General features: G+C 42.5%; 1 protein-coding gene across 1 annotated transcript; it reads right to left on the bottom strand.

The window, feature by feature from the left end:
• Positions 1 to 1,193: 1,193 nt before the first annotated feature.
• LOC134582870 (interferon-induced very large GTPase 1-like) lies at positions 1,194 to 15,638 on the bottom strand. The gene is made up of 2 exons (XM_063439542.1): positions 15,577 to 15,638; positions 1,194 to 8,677 (listed from the first exon to the last, which is right to left on the bottom strand). Exon 2 carries the CDS (start codon positions 8,673 to 8,675, stop codon positions 1,395 to 1,397), a length of 7,281 nt encoding a protein of 2,426 aa, XP_063295612.1. The 5' UTR covers positions 8,676 to 8,677; positions 15,577 to 15,638; the 3' UTR covers positions 1,194 to 1,394.
• Positions 15,639 to 19,454: the final 3,816 nt, after the last annotated feature.

The following is a 19,454-nucleotide window of genomic DNA, read 5'->3' on the forward strand; positions in this document are numbered from 1 at the left end:
GTGTGTATGTATGTGTGTATGTGTCTGTGTGTGTGTGTGTGTATGTGTCTGGGTGTGTGTGTGTGTGTGTATGTATGTGTCTGGGTGTGTGTGAGTGTATGTGTCTGGGAGTGTGTGTGTCTGGGAGTGTGTGTGTGTGTATATGTGTCTGTGAGTGTGTGTCTGTGAGTGTATGTGTGTGTGTGTATGTGTCTGGGAGTATATGTGTGTCTGGGAGTATGTGTGTGTCTGGGAGTGTGTGTGTGTGTATGTGTGTGTCTGGGAGTGTGTGTGTGTGTCTGTGAGTGTGTGTGTGTCTGTGAGTGTGTGTTTGTGTCTGGGAGTGTGTGTCTGTGAGTGTATGTGTGTGTGTTTGTGTCTGGGAGTGTGTGTCTGTAAGTGTATGTATGTGTATGTGTCTGGGAGTGAGTGTATGTATGTGTATTTGTGTGTTGGTGTCTGTGAGTGTATGTGTGCACCTGAGTGTGTGTGTACGTGTTTATATATGCATACAAGCTTTTTTTTTTTTTGGTGGTGGGGTGGGGGTGGAACTCGAGTGAGTTCCCACACTTTATTCCCCAAGACTTGACCCCTGATCTGACCCTAATATATCTCTCTCCCTCAGCCTGATTTCAAATATATCCATATAGATTTGTTTGTGTATCTTTTTAATGTTTAATTTTTACTCAAGATACTGTTAATACTTGATCAATCAGCTTAACAATTAACCTAAATGGATATGCCATATGAATTCATTCATTGTCAAACAAATATATTCCTGTAAGGACGAGTGCATCAAATGCACACATATACCAACTAGGACGCTCACAATAAATATTCCCAGGTCTTTAGCAAGTATACCAAAACAATATTGTGAGTAAATTCTACTTGGGATTTGCATGTCTAATTCTCAAATGCAAATATGGATTTTTAATATTGGCAATAAGTAAAATTACTCCCAGCACACTTTTCCAGTAATTATTAGTATTTGGCTGTTGGGGCCTTAATTGTGCCCATTTATTTTCATTTCACAGTTTAGTGAATGAACCAGACGTGTTTAAACTTGGTTCAAATTGGTATTTTGGGTTTGATCTATGATATATATTTGGTACGTGCATTAAAACTTAGATATTTTACTTTAGAGAAGGTCGGATACCTGTTTTGCAAGTCCTTTAGTCGGGTTGCATTATCTTATGAATATAGACATAGGATTGACTTCATAACTGTTTAGTTTTTACATGCACATGTGCCTGTTAAATATGAATTAACATCAAGATTTCTATTAATGTCTGTGGGAGTTTTGGTACTAGCTTTGAGAGTTGTTCAGTGGTGTAATGGATGAGATACACATCCTTTAAATTGGGCTGTTAACATTGTATCTGGTGCTATTAAAGCAAGGGTGTTTCCATAATAGACTAGTTTGTACCAATTTGTTCTTTTAGCATGTCAATGACTTCATCTTTGGTGATTGCTTCCCACTGGGGTGGAATCGCACCTTTCCCTACAAACCTGCACCCATAATCATTTTCCAGGTTGGTTCGGAAAAAAGAAACAAACCATTTCCAGTAGGGCTGGGCTGAGGTATCCGGTGTGATACTCCACTTTTCATAATTGGGACCAATCTTTCGATAATCTTTGTATGGAATTTCTTTTGTATCACTTATTACTGCACAGGCATCAGATGATACAAGAGTAGAACAGATTTCTGTGACAAATACATTGGAATTAATCCATGGAATGCCACTAATTGCTTGGGATCGGTGGAAAGGGACACTGTGGTCCCCATCATGACCTGGGATGGTGTTGGTGCAAATTGCTTTGCAGAATGGGCACTGCTCCCAACATCCACATAGTTGCTTCACTAGAATCTTTGATGGCTTTGTCTCAAAACAGTCAAAACTACTTCTATCAAGTTTGTTTTTCAGGGTATCCATCGCCACATCCCAAGCCTTGCTCATTACTTCCTTGATAAACTCGATGTCTCGGATCTCCTGATGCTCTATGCTTCTTAATTCACCTCTTGAAAAGGAGACAATGTCTTCCACTCGTTTGTAGAACTCATCTAGCCACCCTGATACATTGCTGCCTTTATCTGTGGCAAGCTGGGTAGATTCACTAATTGCCAAAAGTAAAAGATGATGATAATGATCAACACTGATGTTTATTAAGTTATTCAGCCTTGGAGAACTCTGGTTTAAACAGTAGCCATGAACACATTCCTCAATGTAGCTTTCAAAAAATTGCTCTGGAAAATGCAAGTACTGTCTATATTTTTCAAAGTCTTCATGTTCGGCGAGATGTATTAAAATGTAAGTTTCCAACTTGGACCGATTACCACTAAAGGCTGGAAAATTACAGCTCATCTCATCTACAACAGCTAATGCTGTTCGGTTATATACTGCAGAACAAACATCATCTATGAGCTTAGAGCATAGGTAATTGGCGAATGTTGTGACTGAAGTAGCTCCTTCACAGGAGATTTTGAAAAAAAAAAAAAAATCTTCCCGTCTACTCTCAAGAACTTCCAGTGGGTCATTCATAATATGAAAAACCTGCTGCAATTCATCAAATGATGGTATCGCCATATGAAATAAGTATAATGACAAATCAACTTTCAAAGTTTTAGTGAATGTGAAGTTGTTGCTTTCCGATTTCAAATTACTGTCATCCAGTACTATGTTTATTATTTCATGAAAAAATCCTTCATTATAATCTACATTATTTTGGTGTTTTTTTTCCAAATATTCAGTAATCTCCTTCTTGAGGTTAAATACCATTTTCTGAATGAAGTACTTATCATGTTGAGTTAACGATTTTTCCCGTAGAAAACCTCTTTTCATAGAAATGTGCTTTCCAAAATCAATGGAAAATAGCTTCCACTTAGAGACATCTCTCAATTTGTCAGCTATACCAGGCTCATTTTGGAAATAATCCCAAATAATTGCTTCTGCATCCCTAATTAGATTAGGTTTTTCAACAGGCGGGAGTGAGGACTTGATTTCCATCACCCAAGACTGCCAGAGAGTAATGAAATGTTCTCTCAGATCCTCTTCTTTTAAATCCTCGTTTTTTATAGTAAGCGCCACTTGCTTGCTTTTTTTAAAGAGTTCTTCTTCATAGTCTGTTTGCTTTTGTTTTACTTTGCTCTGGCTCTTTTTTAGCCTTATCAGATCTTGTCCTTGTCGTTTAGTTTCTTCGACTAGTTCAATCAGAAGATTCTTCAACCTCTTTTTAACATTTTCTCTCCACTGAATCAGTATTTCTTTATCTTTGTCCTCATTGAAAAAAATGTTCAATTCCTTATCAATATCAACAAACTTCTCTTGTACCATCTCTTGTACGTCCTTCCGTTCCAATTTACTAATCTCCCCTTTCTTAATCTTATTGCTCAATTTTATCTGTAACTCCAGAACATGTCGTCTTAACTGCCAGGTCCAGTGGTTGTATCTATTTTCTACTTTGCTGTAAGCAGAAATTTCCAGGGTGTTTCTAAAGCTGAATACAAAGTTCTCATTCTTTAAGGCAAGCCAAAGGTCCTCGATGCGAACTTTAAGTTCAGAGAAGCTCAAAAGACTTTTTGCCTCTGTTCCACCAGCTTGAAGAATAATATTTCTCAGTTCTTGGGCATTTTGAGTGTATGCAGGATTGGGTGGTGCCATTGGTGGGTTTCCTAACCACAAGTGAGCAAAATAAAGGATATGTTTCTCTGCATCAAATCTGATGACATCCCTGAAACGTTGGACATTACAAAACTCCTGCTCAGCTGCAAGACTGGTTATTTTGTCCAGTTCTTTTTCTAAATGTATACGGCCTTCCAAATTTTTCTCAGAAGCAGACATTTCTGATACATTTTGATGAACAAACACACAACTTGGTGAAAGTTTTATCTGTTTCATCCTTAGAAAAGCCTGCACAGCAATTTGGAGAATATCTTTGATCTCAGAAGGGTTTTCTCCAAACACATTTATCAATGTCATATTCCCAACACCAATAACGAAGGTTGCTAGCTCATTATCATGATTCTGATTTGACTGGTTGACAAGTTCCATTGACCGAAGTCCTTCTGTATCAATTACAAGAATGAAATCAAAGCCTAAATCTTTCTTCAAATCTTCATCAATATCAACAAGTTGCATAAATGCTCCTCGTGTGCATCGTCCAGGACTGACTGCAAATTGAAGACCGAACATGGTATTTAGTAGAGTTGATTTTCCTGAGCTTTGGACCCCAAGTACTGAAAGCACAAATAATTTCTTATCGCCTATAATTTTAATAAGCTCATCAAACACAGCTCTAATCCATTTTAATGGAAGGTAGGAAGCATCTCCATCCATTAGTTCTATCGGATAGCCTGATGCCATGAGATCTGCAGCAATTTTGGGGAGCTCTGTGTAACAGTTATCATTGTTAAGCTTAAGTTCACTTAATACTTCATATGTTTGACCAAGTTCCCTTAGTACATGCTCTAGACCAAACATACAGGCATTTATCTTTCTGCTTAGGTTGTCCATGTCCTGTAGGAGAGTGCTGCTCAGATCCTCACTCTTAGATTTTTCTGTTTGAAGATGGGACCATAGTTGATTGTACTGATACTGCAGCTCCTTAATACGATCACAAGAAAGATCATCTATGTATAATTTAAACCACTGTAAAAAGAACATTTTAGTTGGTTTTGGTAGTGATTTTAGCTTAGTAATAAAAGACAGCATGAAATTATTGTCTTGGGTCTTTTCCAACTGTTTGCGTCTTATTGCCATTTTCTCTGATTCTATTTCACTTTTATGTTGCTCAATACTTCTCTTCATCCTGTTTGCAAGACGAGACAACTCTTTATCTTTTTTGCACCATGAATGCCACAAGTGTCCTGAAATTGGCAACAATTCTTCCTTAGACTTTATTAAGTCATTTTCCTTTATGTAGTTAAGCAAATATGTGCCTGAGGCTTTCCCTTCTGCGTGCTCAGAATTATCCTCATCAACAAAGAAACCACAATCTCGTGCAATCTTAGCACAGGTTTCAAGACTTTGTGACTTCTTGGAGAGTCCCAATAAGCGCTTCAGGGTTCTAGACAGCTCTTCCAGGATTTTGGCTTCATTTTGGTTTTTGAGGCCAATTATCACCTGAGTAGAATTGCTTGTTCCTGTTGCAAATTCTCGATCAGGGCAGAGGCATATCAAAGGTTTTTTGCTTTGTAACATACGTGAGAGCAAATCTTTGCCTTTTTTATCCATTTCTGAATCAGAGAACAGAAGGATATTAACAGTAGAGATCTCAAGTAGGAAATCAGATTGTTGATTGTGTTCCTTTGCATCTCCATGTAAATTGACAAAAGCAGTGCATGACTCATATTGGTTCTCATCCTTCCCACTAGGGCAAAACCAAAAGATTTCAGCAACACCTTCCATTAATATAGGTTTCTTTTCACAGCCTTTGCAGTTTCTATGGTAGAAAATGTCATGCTTTGAGGTACTAAGCAAGTTGTTTAATATTTGTGATTTTGAGAGATTGGACTTTCCAATCCGTGTGAAACAGGCCATTGGATTCTCAACTTTGCAAATGAGTTTTTCTTGATGACTTCTTGCCCCGTCTTTTCCTGCAGATAAAATACTTTTTTGGACAAGTCTAAAAGACCACAGAGGCAGTTCTATTGAATCTTCATATGGCAAAGGCACGAGGAAGGGAAGTGCAAACTGGCACAGAGAAAGCTTGGAAAACATATATTGTCTCATGAAATCATCTGCACAGTAGAACATTGCCATGAGGATATCTGCAGGATGCATGTTACTTTTTGCTTGTATGGTATCTTCTTTTTGAAAATTATTTAAAAAATCATCTGCTGAATCAAATGTATTTAATTGTTGTGTTGGGTAACTAACATTTCCAGGAATATTTGCTTGACTTGTATCTTTGCAAACCAAGTATCTGAATCTGTAATCTAACGTAATAAGCATTTGGACAAAACAGGAAGGCAGATCATGTTCTGTCTTTAATTGGTCTACTGAGAATTTGCTCACGATACAGAGTTTTTTTCTGCTCATCTTCTTGGGGAAATATTTGTCTAGCCCAAGGCTCTGTATCAAATTAGAAAACTCCTGGTTGGTGGTAATTCTCGAGCTTTCTTCTGGAGCTTCTTGAAGGTCGCTGGATGTATGTGCTGATATATCTTCTGGACAAATTATTTGACAAACATTTTTTATTCTATTGGTAATTTCTTCAGGTTTTTGCTTCATTTTCGCTCCATAGAGATCAGCAATAAACAGATCCAAATCTTCTTTTAGAGACTGAAACTCACAGGATTCAGAATGCTTTTCTAGAACATCTAGAATATCCTGTTCAAGGTAACTTTTCATGTTTTTTACCATGTAGTCTACAAGCTCTTTTTTTTGTTCGAAAGATTTAGGTCTAATATCATCACCTGCTGTTAAACCTGCCTTTAGCACAAAAGCTTGTGCTCGATAAGCCTGAAGTTCCCTGAGATTGTTGTACTCCTTGTACAGGCGCTTTATTTCCTTTTCCATGAATCGAATTTCTTGCCAGCCAAGGAAATATTGGAAATCTTTCTTTCTTAAGCAGTAACCAAGACTGCTCATAACGGCAATTATCAAAAGTTCAATATCAGTCTGTCCCGTGTGTTTAAGTGTCTTTAAAAATGAATTGATTGCAGAAAGAACATTAATATTAACTTTTATTTGGGTTTCACTCATTTCTTCCTCGGAAATGTACAGACAAGTACTTGCAGGAAGAAGATCATTCTTTGCTTGTGAGAGAACATTAATGAACATCGAAAAGTCTTTAATAGAAACAGAGCTTTGCTTTTCCTCTGACTGATACACCCATTTGATTATAAAAGAGTATGCAGTTAAGTTCTCCTTTGAACATTCATAATTTTGCAGCAAACATTTAATCTGTAACCGGATGAAAGTCACATCAGATTGGTTATTTTTGTATGATTCAATAACTTTACCTAAGAAACGTTGAATCCCCTTGTCAGGCAGACAAACATTGACCCAAATGTTATAGTTTTTTGTTATTTCATTTAACCTTTGCTTAAAATCAATCAGCCTGGTTAACTGCTGTTCTGCTGATGTTACCTCCCAAGATGACACATCTGACAGAAACTTCCTGGCTTCCTCCAGTGCACTGACAATATTCTCACCAAATAGCAAATGTTGGGATTGATTAGTAATGGCTTCATAGACTTTTGTAAGGTCAATGCTAACTTGTCGGACATCTTTGAAATCCTCCCTGTGAGCAAAAAGAATTATTTCCCATACAGGTATAAGGCAAAAGCCTCGATCAATCACATTCCACGTCTTGTTGCTAGCAACAAGTCCACATTTCCATGAATTGTGGCAATCAACACCAACAGGTCCTCCAGTTTTGGTCACATAAAGCTGTGTTTGTTTTGTGAGTGTTTGTTGTTTTGTTTCAAGAGATGATTTTTCAGAGTTAGTTCGTGTCACATCGACACTAGCTGCGGCAGAGAATAACCCTTCATAGCTGCCACCTGCATAAACATTGAGAGCCTCTGAATTCTCTTTTTTAATTTCCTCTAGCTTGTCTTCCTTGAATCCTTGCGAAGTTGCTTTCCACCAGAAAATTCCTCCAAAGTGAATGGTTCCTTGATTTGCATGGGAGCCATAACTAATGAAAAATTTCTCGTACTGTTCTCTAATCAATGTGAACTTGTCTTCTGATGGGCTGTGTCTTGCAAGCTCCTCAATGGTTTGTAAATCCTTAAGAGCTGCTCCAGAAAGACGGAGCTTATCTTTAGGAATATAACAGGATGCCAGTGGAATGTAGTTGTATTTTGTCGTGCAAAAATAAGCTTGTTCGGTGTGGAACGCACTCTTATTTGCAGACTTTTCAGATGTCTTATAATTGGCATTGGCTTCTGCCTGAAAACCCAAGAAACCACCCTTGGCTGAGGCAGCTATGCTGTATCCAAGCTTTTCCATGGTTGTATGGAATGTTGACTCTGCTGTAGAAGATGAGAATTCTTTCTGTTCAAACACAGGTCCTTTCTGTGGACAAGTTAAGTGAATGTCCTCCGGTAAAGCAATAATTTGTTCTCTCTTTTTTAGGACATCATCTTGTTTTGATGTCATATATATCCCTTCTAAAGCAAGGCCACAAGAAGCATTAAGCAAAACACCTTTATCAGGCAGGTTGGTAACATTACAAAGTACCTCATCCTTCATGTTCAGCATTGTGTGGAGCTTCTCGACCACTTTTTCCAACGGTTCATTAGATGAGGGCCATGATTCTTTTGATATGTCCATTGCTTTGCACAAGTTTTCCTCACTTTCCAAAATTTCCTTGCTGAAACGTGTTTTGCCTTCATTCATCATTTTCTTCAGTTCTTCCAGGGCTTTCTTAGAGCCATCTTGATTTTCCTTTAATCGTTTGACGCGGTCATCCTGCATTTGACTTAATGTTATCTGGCCTTCATCAGCGTTCAACAGTTTTCTAAGTGAGTGTTTTTCCCAAGGATGATCAGCTTTTTTTTCTATTTTATGATAATCTTGCGGGCCAGTGTGTTTTAAGACTTGCACATTTGTTACACCCAAAATTTGCTTGAGCAGAGGCAGCCATTTTTTAGGCTCTAATCCCACTTCATTTAGTTTTTCTGCCAAGTCTTTTTCTTCTGTGATTCCTTGTTCTTCACCTGCTTCACTTGTGCGTTCCTCAGTCATGGCTGTTAGATAAGATAAGAAATTTTATTGCATAAAAAAACCTCAAATTGAACCAAACTGTATTTATACAATGTGAACAAGGCGCAAAAAAGATTATCTTAATGTTCAGTGAAGACAAATGTAGATGTTAAAGTGGCAATGTAATATCTTTTCAGTTAAAGCTATATTTAACAGTAAGAAAAAAGAGAAAGACATTGCAACAATAAACATCATTTATGTTGAGTGGAATGATTATGTTATTATGTTATTATTTATATAGCGCCAACAAATTATGCAGCGCTTTACAGTGGGTGGATGAACAAACATGTAGTTGTCCCAAGCAAGTTGGACACACAGGAACAGAGGGGTTGAGGGCCCTGCTCAATGAGCTTACATGCTAGAGGGAGTGGGTAAAGTGACACAAAAGGTAAGGATAGTATTAGACTAGTGACCGTTGCAAGAGAGGAATCAGGGCCGGCCTTAGGTCCTTAGGCGCCCTGTGCAAAAAATCATCACAGCTCCTCCCCGCCAGTTATACCCCTTCATCCATGTGTAGTGTGTGTCAATGTTTGTAGTGTTTGTATATAATATGTATTAAATTAATAATTATTTAAAAACAAAAATGTATGCCCCCTTCCCTGTTGTTACCTTGCAAGGAGGGGGGCATGCTGATCTCTGGTGATTCAGTATGCTGGGAATCTGGTCGGCGCCTCTACCAGGTGCAGGTGCATAATAATATGATGTAGTGTGCGTGGTGTCTGTGTGTGATAGGCTGTCTATAATATTTGTAATGGGTGTATTGACTGTGTGTCATATATATGTGTGTGATATTTGTGCTGCACACAGTCCCAGGCAAAAAGTCACACACACAGTTACAGTCTTACACACACACAGTTACAAGCAGTCACACACATAGGTGCAGGCAGTCACACACATTTGCAAGCAGTCACACACAGTTACAGAGGGGAACACACACACACAGTTACAGACAGACTGTTACCTCTTTCCATTATGGACTGGAAGGGGGAGCAGGGGCACAGTGGAGGTGGGTTTGGGAGCAGGGGCAGTGTAGTGGTAGGTTGGGGAGAAGAGGCACAGTGGGTAATTATTTAGCAGGCGCACAGTGGGTAGGTGTGGGGGGCTGGGGGCACAGTGGGTAGCTGGGGGAGCAGGGGCACAGTAAGTAGCTGGGGGAGGAGGGGCACAGTGGGTAGGTTGGGGAGCAGTGGCACAGTGGGTAGCTGGGGGAGCAGGTGGGGGGAGCAGGGGCACAGTGAGTAGGTGGGGGGAGCAGGGGCACAGTGAGAAAGTGGGGGCAGCAGGGACATAGTGAGTACGTGGGGGGAGCAGGGGCACAGTGAGTAGGTGGGGGAGCAGCGGCACAGTGGGTAGGTGGGGGGGAGCAGGGGCACAGTGGGTAAGTGGGTAAGTGGGGGGCAGGGGGCACAGTGGGTAGGTGGGGAAGCAGAAGCCCAGTGTGTAGCTGTGGGAGCAGGGGCACAGTGGGTAGATGTGAGAGCAGGGGCACAGTGGGTAGCTGTGGGGGAGCAGGGGCACAGTGGGTAGCTGAGGGAGCAGGGGCACAGTGGGTAGCTGAGGGAGCAGGGGCAAAGTGGGTAGCTCAGGGAGCAGGGGCACAGTGGGTAGCTCAGGGAGCAGGGGCACAGTGGGTAGCTCAGGGAGCAGGGGCACAGTGGGTAGCTCAGGGAGCAGGGGCACAGTGGGTAGGTGTGGGGGGGGAGCAGGAGACCATTGCATAGGTGGGGGGGAGCAGGGGCACTGTAGGTACATGGGGGGAGCAGGGGCACAGTGAGTAAGTTGGGGGGACTCAGGGGCCCAGTGGGTAGGTGGGGGAGCAGGAGCCCAGTGGGTAGGTGGGGGAGCAGGGGCACAGTGGGTAGCTGTGGGGGAGCAGGAGCCCATTGGGTAGGTGAGGGGGAGCAGGGGCACAGTAGGTAGGTGGGGGGAGCAGGGGCAGAGTGAGTAAGTAGGGGGAGCAGGAGCATAGTGAGTAGGTAGGGGAGAGCAGGAGCCCATGGGTAAGTGGGGTGGAGCAGGGGCACAGTGAGTAAGTGAGGGGGAGCAGGGGCACAGTGGGTAGGTGGGGGGGAGCAGGAGCCCAGTGGGTAGGTGGGGGGGAGCAGGGGCACAGCGAGTTAGTGGGTGGGAGCAGGAGCCCAGTGGGTAGATGGGGAGGAGCAGGGGCAGCGTGATGCTATGTGAGGGAGTAGGCACTCCCTCCTGCTTCCCCTCTCACTTACCAGGCAGAGGGTTCAGTACGTGTAGCTCCTCCCCGCCTATCGCATAGATCCGCCTCGCATGTCACATAGCTCCGCCCCAAGTTCGCTATACACCAGAGTGGAGGATAATAAAATCCTCCACCCTGGTGCCGTTTGAGGGGTGCTCAGAGCACTCCTATAATGCTGGTTGTGCTGTGTAGCGCGACCAGCATTAGGGGAGAGCTCTGAGCACTCCCTCACAGCTGTCACTCAGGCCATGTGCGAGCTGTGTCGGCAGCATGGCTCCCCCTACTGGCATGGAGCCCTGGGCGGCTGCACAGCTCGCACACCCCTAATGCCGGCCCTGAGAGGAATCAGTCGGGAGCTATTAACAGTTTAATTGATACGCTTTTATGAAGAAGTGGGTTTTTAATGATTTTTTGAAAGAGTGGAGACTGGGTGAGCATCTAACGGAGGAGGGAAGTGAGTTCCACAGGAACAGTGCAGCTCTCGAGAAGTCTTGAAGGCGAGCATCAGAGGTGGGAGTATGGACAGAAGATAGATGTAAGTATTCAGCAGAGCGTAGGGGTCAAGGCGGGACATACTTGTGTATTAGGGAGGATAGATAGGTGGGAGCAGCATTATGTAGAGATTTGAAAGCAAGAACCAGAATTGTAAATTGAGCTCTATATCTTACAGGAAGCCAATGTAAGGACTGACAGAAGGATGGGAGGTGCGGGCGGACAGGAAGATGAGCCTCGCCACCGCATTCATTATGGACTGTAATGGTGCAAGTTGGGAGCACGTAAGGCCACTGAGAAGCGGATTACAGTAGTCAAGGCGAGAAAGGACAGTGGAATGGACCAGCACCTTAGTCACATCTGGCATTAAGTAGGGTTGGATGCGACTTTAAAACAGGATAGTAAAACCTATTTCTACAGTGATCATATGACAATGGTTGATCAGATAAATTTGTAGTGTAGACTAATGTGACAATAGCTGTCTAGCTAACATGTTAAAAAAAAAAAAAAGCGGTGCAGAGAGTTACGGAAGTCAGAAGGAAGAAGTGTTGGGAGACGGAGCCCCAACTTTGGGGTTAAGTCACTGCCACACGGCTTAACCCCTGAAGGTAAGAAGGCGCCCAGACACTTATGTCCCATAACAAATGAGCTTTACGAATTGTCCAGCTCTTTGTAATTATAAAAGTAACCACTTTTTTTCTTGCTTGACTTAAACCTGGTATTCAAATGCTGTACACCTCAATTTTGCTTTTCGTTTGTTAATTCTGTAACTGCCAGAAGTGAAAACTATTAAATGTCACAATTTCTAAGCCACCCAACATGCAGAGTGTAAATGATAATAGTAGTAAGCATACACCGGTCCTTAGACTGTTTGATAGACAGAGAATAGTCAGGGACAAGCTGAGTCAGGGAAACCAGAAATCAGATAAGTAAGGAGCTGTAACCGAGTCACAGGATTACAGAATGGAGAATAGCCAGAGTAGCCAAGATCAATTAACCAGAAATACACAGAGAATACAACACAATATTGGGAACCAAAAATTGGAGGCACAACAGGGCAATGATCCATGCCCTAGGCCTAGGAGGACTTTTTATAGTTTGTGTCTTTAATTGTATAGCCACGCCCCCTAAATGGTCAAATTTGAAAGTTTTAGTGGGTTGTGAAGTCATTTGCGCCATGACGCCGCACATGCACTGCGTCATAAAAGGGGGTGGAGCTACTGTTGCCGGTGTTGGAACCACTGAGAAGAAGAGAAGGACTAAGAGAAAGGTCTCTCTCCACCTGTTGAACGTCACCAGGCTGTGTTACAGCCTGGGAAACATAAGCTACTGTGACAATACATTAATAAAATGGCCAGACTAAACACAGAGGAGCTGTGGGTGCGTCACCCTGTTCTAGGTCAAAATCCCTAATTAGAAAGGACAATATATCAGTAACGGAGTTCTCTGCCAAGCTTCATGCATATAACATATAACAGAAAGGCCTTTTTTTCAAATGGAAGGTATATATTGAAAAAGAACATATTTGTTTTAATGCTCTTACAAAGCAGTTATCAAAAAACATATACATTCATTAGTTTTTCATAATTTTTTTCCACAGTCTCTAAAATCCTACTTCTTTTCCAAGTTGAGCAGCTAACCTGATCTGCCCCTTTACCCCCCATTAATAGCACCCTTTTTAATGCTGAGTAGTGCCTAACCAAATGTTTTTCATATGGAAGCATTATGGACACAGTAAGCATTTTTAGAGGTTACTTACTTTAAAAAAATTAGAACCTTATAAATATTTTAAAAGATGAATCTTTTAAAAAATATCTATAAATGAAATACAAATATTTATATTGTGCTGAATTAGATCCCAAAATGTGCTCATCTAAAGAATTTGTGTTGCTTCCTGTGAAACCATCTAAAGCAGGAGTGGGCAATTGTTTTGGCTCGGGGGCCACTTTGTGGGAGCGGAGGTTAGCGGAGGGCCGCACCTTTTAAAATGATTGCATTCATTAGTTAACTTTGCACTTCAGAATAGGTATAAATTGTATCAAGCACATTTAATTTTAGGATCAGTTTAATGAGACAAATGTACTCTATTACACTTTTCTACAATTTGTTTGAAATCAGGAGTGAGATTGCTTGTTGAGATTCTCATCACAGCCTGCAAGTTAACGTCTGTCAAAGAGCATCTATATTTACTCTTGTTGATCTTTGATGCAAGGAAAATGTTGCTCACAAATATATGTAGACCCAAATATAGAGAACATTTTCCCAGCAAATGTCTTCATATGTGGAGATTTTTCAGCAGACAAAGATTTGTAATAGTCAACTAATGTCACAGCATTAAAGGGGAGTGATGAGAGGATGGGTTATGGTGACAGGGAGAGGGAGGTGATGGTGACAGGGAGAGGGAAGTGATGGTGAGGGGGAGTGATGCTGAGGGAGGGGGGTTGATGGTGAGGGGTGATGATGTTAAAGGGGGGTTGATGGTGAGGAGGAGTGATGCTGAGGCAGGGGGGTTGATAGTGAGGGGTGGTGATGCTAAGGGGGGGTTGATGGTGAGGAGGGGGTTATGCTGAGGGGGGTTGATGGTGAGGGGGGTGATGCTGAGGGAGGGGGTTGATGGTGAGGGGGGTGATGCTAAGGGGGGGTTGATGGTGGGATGGTGATGCGAGAGGGGACTACATACCTTAATATAACCCTGGTGGTCCCGTGGGTTCCCTGGTGGTCCGGTGGGCATTATTGCAGACCATGAATCTTGCGAGATCCAATCAGAGCGTTGTTGTGGTAACCCACAGCAACGCTCTGATTGGCCAGTTCTCGGCAAGACACATGGTCTGCAGCTCTGCTCACTGCGATTGTGGCCGGGCAGACAGGAGGGGCCTCGCACCCGGCGGCATACTGAGAAAGCTGCCGGGCCCACTCCTGGTGTCGGGTCCTCGGTCACTGACCGAGGACCCGACACAGTCGGCCCTCAGAGAGCCGCCTTTGCTTGGCGAGCCACAAAAAACTCTGTGGCGGGCCGCATGTGGCCCACGGGCCACAATTTGCTCACCCCTGATCTAAAGTAAACATCCATGCAGATACTAAACTCAAGATACTTAAAATGAACACTTATTTTTATGGAGTGTGAAGGGGACTGTGTGAATGACAGCAAGAGTAGATGTGGCTAGGGCTGCATAAATAGTTATTTAACTCCTAAAAAGGAGTTGAGCAGTAACACTGCAGCGGCATAATCGATACACCAAAACCCCTTCATAAATTGATACTATAGTCACTAGACATGTGCACCAGTGAAATTTTTGTGCTAAATATTAATGTCATTCACCCATTTCAAATTTCGTCCATAAAACATTTGTTTTTTGGATGAAATTTGGTAAAAATAATTTGTTTTCGTACATTTTGGCGCATGCGCAAAAAACAAAAAGAGCAAGGAGCAGCGCTACCAGCTCACTCCTTGTAATAAATATTAAAATTTCCTACCCAGCCCCTGCATTAAAACTTATGGGGGTCACTATGACACCCCAACCCGTGACCCGAAAATTCAGACAAAATCATATTCGTCCTATAACGAATGCACATGTATAATAGTCACCAGAACATCTACAGCTTATTGCATTTGTTCTGGTGAGTATAATCATTCCCTTCAGGCTTTTTGCTGTAAACACTGTCTTTTCAGAGAAAATGCAGTATTTACATTGCAGCTTAGGGATACCTCCACTGGCCACGCCTCAGATGGCTACTAGAGGTGTTTCCTAGGGCAGTGCTGCACACTGTGCAGTACTGCCATTCAGTATCTCCACCCTCTGCATGGGGACACTGAACTTTCCTCATAGAGATACATTGATTCAATGCATCTCTATGAGGAGATTGGCCAGGGCTATGTTTGACTGGTGCTGGCTCTGCCCCTGATCTGCCTCCTTGACAGTCTCAGCCAATCCTATGTTACAGCATTGTGATTGGCTCAGAGAATCACTTCTGATAATCTCAGCCAAGCAGCAGACTGGAATAAAGGTATGATTTTTACTATATTTTTGGGGACAATGGGGAGACTGGGGGGCTAGATGGTGGTTTTAACACTATAGGGTCAGGAATACATGTTTGTGTTCCTGACCCTATGGTGTTACTTTAAGTTAAAGTGGTTTTGGAAATTAGAACAATCCTTCAAGTCATAACATATCATGCTCTTACCTGGGAGATAAGGTACATTAAACCAAGTGCTGCTCACCGTCACCGTGTAATAATTCCTCTCTCGCTCTGGAAGTTAAACAGAAACAGAAAGCAAAGTTTAATATTTTAAATAAACACCTACTGAAATTTGCAAACACAAAGTCCTTTGAACACCTGCCGTTTACTCACATGAATCACAGGACAACTCGTAAAGAAAACAAAAGAAAATCAACAAAACCAATTTTGGGTTTAGTATCTGTAGCAGTTTAAATTTTTTTTTTTTTTATTAAAGGGACCCTCTAAATACCAAAACCAAAATCAGTTTTGATGTATAGATCTGTTAAGCCCCTGCAGTCTCACTGCTAAATTCTCTGCCATTTAGGAGTTACATAACTTTTGTTTCTATTTATGCAGCTCTAGCCACACCTCCCCTGGCTGTGACTGACACAGCCTGCATAAAAAAAAAATCTCATTTTTCAGTATAGTCCTTTTAGTCCTGTTTTTTTCTGTGGTCATAGTACCCAGTGGCACATTAAAGGATCACTATAAGGTCAGGAACACAAACATGTATTCCTGACCCTATAGTGCTAAACCCACCATTTAGGTGGCTTGCCCCCCCCCCCCTTAGCCCCTCGTGGGGACGCTGAATGGCAGGGCTGCTTACTGTGCAGCCGTGAGCCAGGAAGCCCCTCCAGTGGCCATCTAAGGAGTGGCCACTTGGAGGTGTCCCTAGGGGCAATGTAAACACATTCATGCAGTGTTAGGGAGCTATTATACTCACCAGAACAACTACATTAAGATTATTCTTGTGTGTTTACAAATGAGTCAGTGTACTCTTCTCCACTAGTCATAAGTACTAATATCATGCTTTATTTTCATGTAGTTATATGTCTGGTACCATTGCATGTCTCATATATGTGCTTTACTCCTTAATCGACCTGTAATGCTAGTTTTATACCAGACAGTTTTTGTCTTATCTAACCTAAACGTGAAGCCTGTGTCTGGATATCTGATACTGCATTTATGTTATTTTCTCTTGTTTTCTTTTTGATTTCCTAAAAATGTGTTAGTACATGTAATAAATCTGCCTGGAACCAAGTACAGTGAGTGCCTGAGATTTTTTTCATTATGCCATAACAATATGACATCATGTGTCTTATTGAAAGCTTGAATTTGCTGTTGTGGCTTTGCAAGCCTATGTGTACTCTTTTGCACTGAAGAAAATAAAGATTGACACAAAAAAAAATGCTAAAAAAAAGCTCCCATTTTAAATCAGATCTTACAGCACAGTATGTTTACTTTAGTAATTATCTCTTGTCAGGTGCAGACTGGTGTAACGGATCGCCTGGCACCCCGACTCGGTACCTCCGTTAATGGATGCTCCTAGTGCTTCCTGAGGACTCCAAGCACTCTGGCAGACACCACAATCACCGAATCCGAGAAACCTTTAAATTCTCCCAAGCATATGAATGCTGTAGACCAGGGGTAGGCAACCTTTTAGCAGCACTGTGCCGATATAGGATTGTGATGTCCCGTAGCGTGCCGGTCCTATTTTTTTATAAATCGAGGTGTGTATGCTGCCGTATTCTGCTTGTGTTATTTTTACTGTAATTGCTTTGTATCGTTGTATTTGTGCGTATATATGCAGGGCTGTCTTTAATAATGACTGGACCCTGGGCAAAGCATTTGCTTAGGGCCCCCTGGACCCTGTCCCCCCTTCCCAGGCATGCAATCACGTCCTCCACCTCAACACAGTGGCGGACCTAAAGTAGAGAGGTGCAAGAATTCTGGGCGGTCTCCCTGTTGCATGGGTGATTAAAAGGTAGATCCCCATCTGTCGTGCAACTCCAGAAATGCATTGACAGCTGGGGCTCTACCATTTACTCATGTTTGCAGGTCTGTATTTAGCACTAAGCAGTTTTTGTGGAATATGTTTGTATGTGGTGTTGGCGTGATTGCAAGCACACACACACACACATACACAGATATACTGACACACACAGAGACATACTGACATACACACAGACATGCTGTCATACAAACATACTGACACACACACACAGATATACTGACACACACATAGACATGCTGACATACAAACATACTGACACACACACAGATATACTGACACAGATATACTGACACACACACAGACATACTGACACATGCTGACACACAAGACATGCTGACACACAAACATACTGACACACACAGATATGACACACACACAAACATACTGACAGACATACTGACACAGACATACACTTTAAAACCCACCCTCCAGTTTCCTACCTTTCCTGCTGGTGGCTGAAGTTGTTGGGAGTTGGGGTCTAGATCTCTTGGCCAGCCCCCCTCCAATCTGCCTACTCTTCTTTCCTGCGTGCTCCTCTCTTTGTGGGAGGAAGTGATGCGTGGCCGTCACTTCCTCCCAGCCTGCTGCCGAAAAGCAAGGGGCCTGCTCGCGCTGTTAAAGCACCTCAGCGTGTGACCGGGTCCCTGCTGATAGAAGCCCAGCGGGTGGTCCTTTGTGCATGGGCCACCCGGTGAGCCTCCTTAGTGTGCAGATTACCAGCCAGAGGGTTAGAAATAGTTGAGGCCAGCAGGGCTCACGGTGCAGCTGCCCAGTTTGCCCCGCATTAAAGAAGGCCCTGCGTATATGAGCTATTATATTGTTTATGTTCATGAGTAGTTTATGGTATTGTGTATGATACATAGATATGAATGTAAACTGTGTATGGGTGCTGCTTGTGGAATTGTGTGTGTGGATGGATATGTCAAAGTGTGTGTTTGTTAGTGTGTGGGGGCTGTTTGGGGTATTGCATGTGGGGTTGTGTGCATGTATGTGGATTGTTAGTGGTATTTCGTTTGTGTGGATTGTGTGTATGTTTGTGTGTGGGCTGTCCGTATTATTTGTATGAGGGGAGGGTTATTCTGCATTCCTGTGTATATCTAGCAGTGTGGGTGGCTTCCCTGGGTTCCAGTGGGGACTAGTCCGGCCAGGTACATGTTAAGGACAGGAGCTGCAACAGCAACTGCAGGCTGCTCTACTACAGTGTGGATTCCTATTCACAAGTGCTGGGAGGAAGTGATCTGAGATCACTACCTCTACGTGCTGCAATGCATAAATTGAGGATTGTCCTTCACCACCTTTTCGGATTAGCAGATATCTGAAGTTTTACTGGGACTCCTGATAGGCCAGAGCATGTTTGGCTCTAGCAGCCTTGAGTGCCGTACAAAGACACCTCGAGTGCCGTGCATGGCACTAGTGCCGTAGGTTGCCTACCCCTGCTGTAGACCATTGAATAGGAACCATACGAATAGGCTTGTACTCCTAGCAGTCAACTGGAACAGCATGCAATAAATCCTTCCCCCCAATAATGAGACGACACATCACTTTGAGGGTAAAACAGGAACTCTGGACTGGCACATCCAGCCTGGCTTTTATTTCCATCTTACACATTTAAGCCTGCCCACAGGGGAGGTGTAAAATATCCAATAGCATAGATGTTACCTCCCACACATCTCCTCCCCTTAGATTAACACTTAACCCAATTGCACATACAGTTAAAACATACTTTCTACCCAGCTTTCATAACTCTAAAACCATACATCACATTCACATAAAAATACATATCCACAATCAATCCATTCAGGGGAACAACATATTAAAAAATGGCATGAATCAGACCAGGGGTTCAAAAGTTAGTAATAGTATCTTTTAAAACCCCTGTCAGCATGACTTTCCAGCTCAGACCGGTTACCTCCCACAATGCCTCACAATCCCTCCCCTCTGGCCTGGAGATAATTGAGGAAGGAATCTAATTATCTCCAAGGACTGAGGCAAAACTCCATTACCCACATGGCAGACAAAAAGACAGTAAAAGACATAAAATACTTTA

This window comes from Pelobates fuscus, chromosome 13, assembly GCF_036172605.1.
Source record: "Pelobates fuscus isolate aPelFus1 chromosome 13, aPelFus1.pri, whole genome shotgun sequence".
Lineage (NCBI taxonomy): Eukaryota > Metazoa > Chordata > Amphibia > Anura > Pelobatidae > Pelobates > Pelobates fuscus.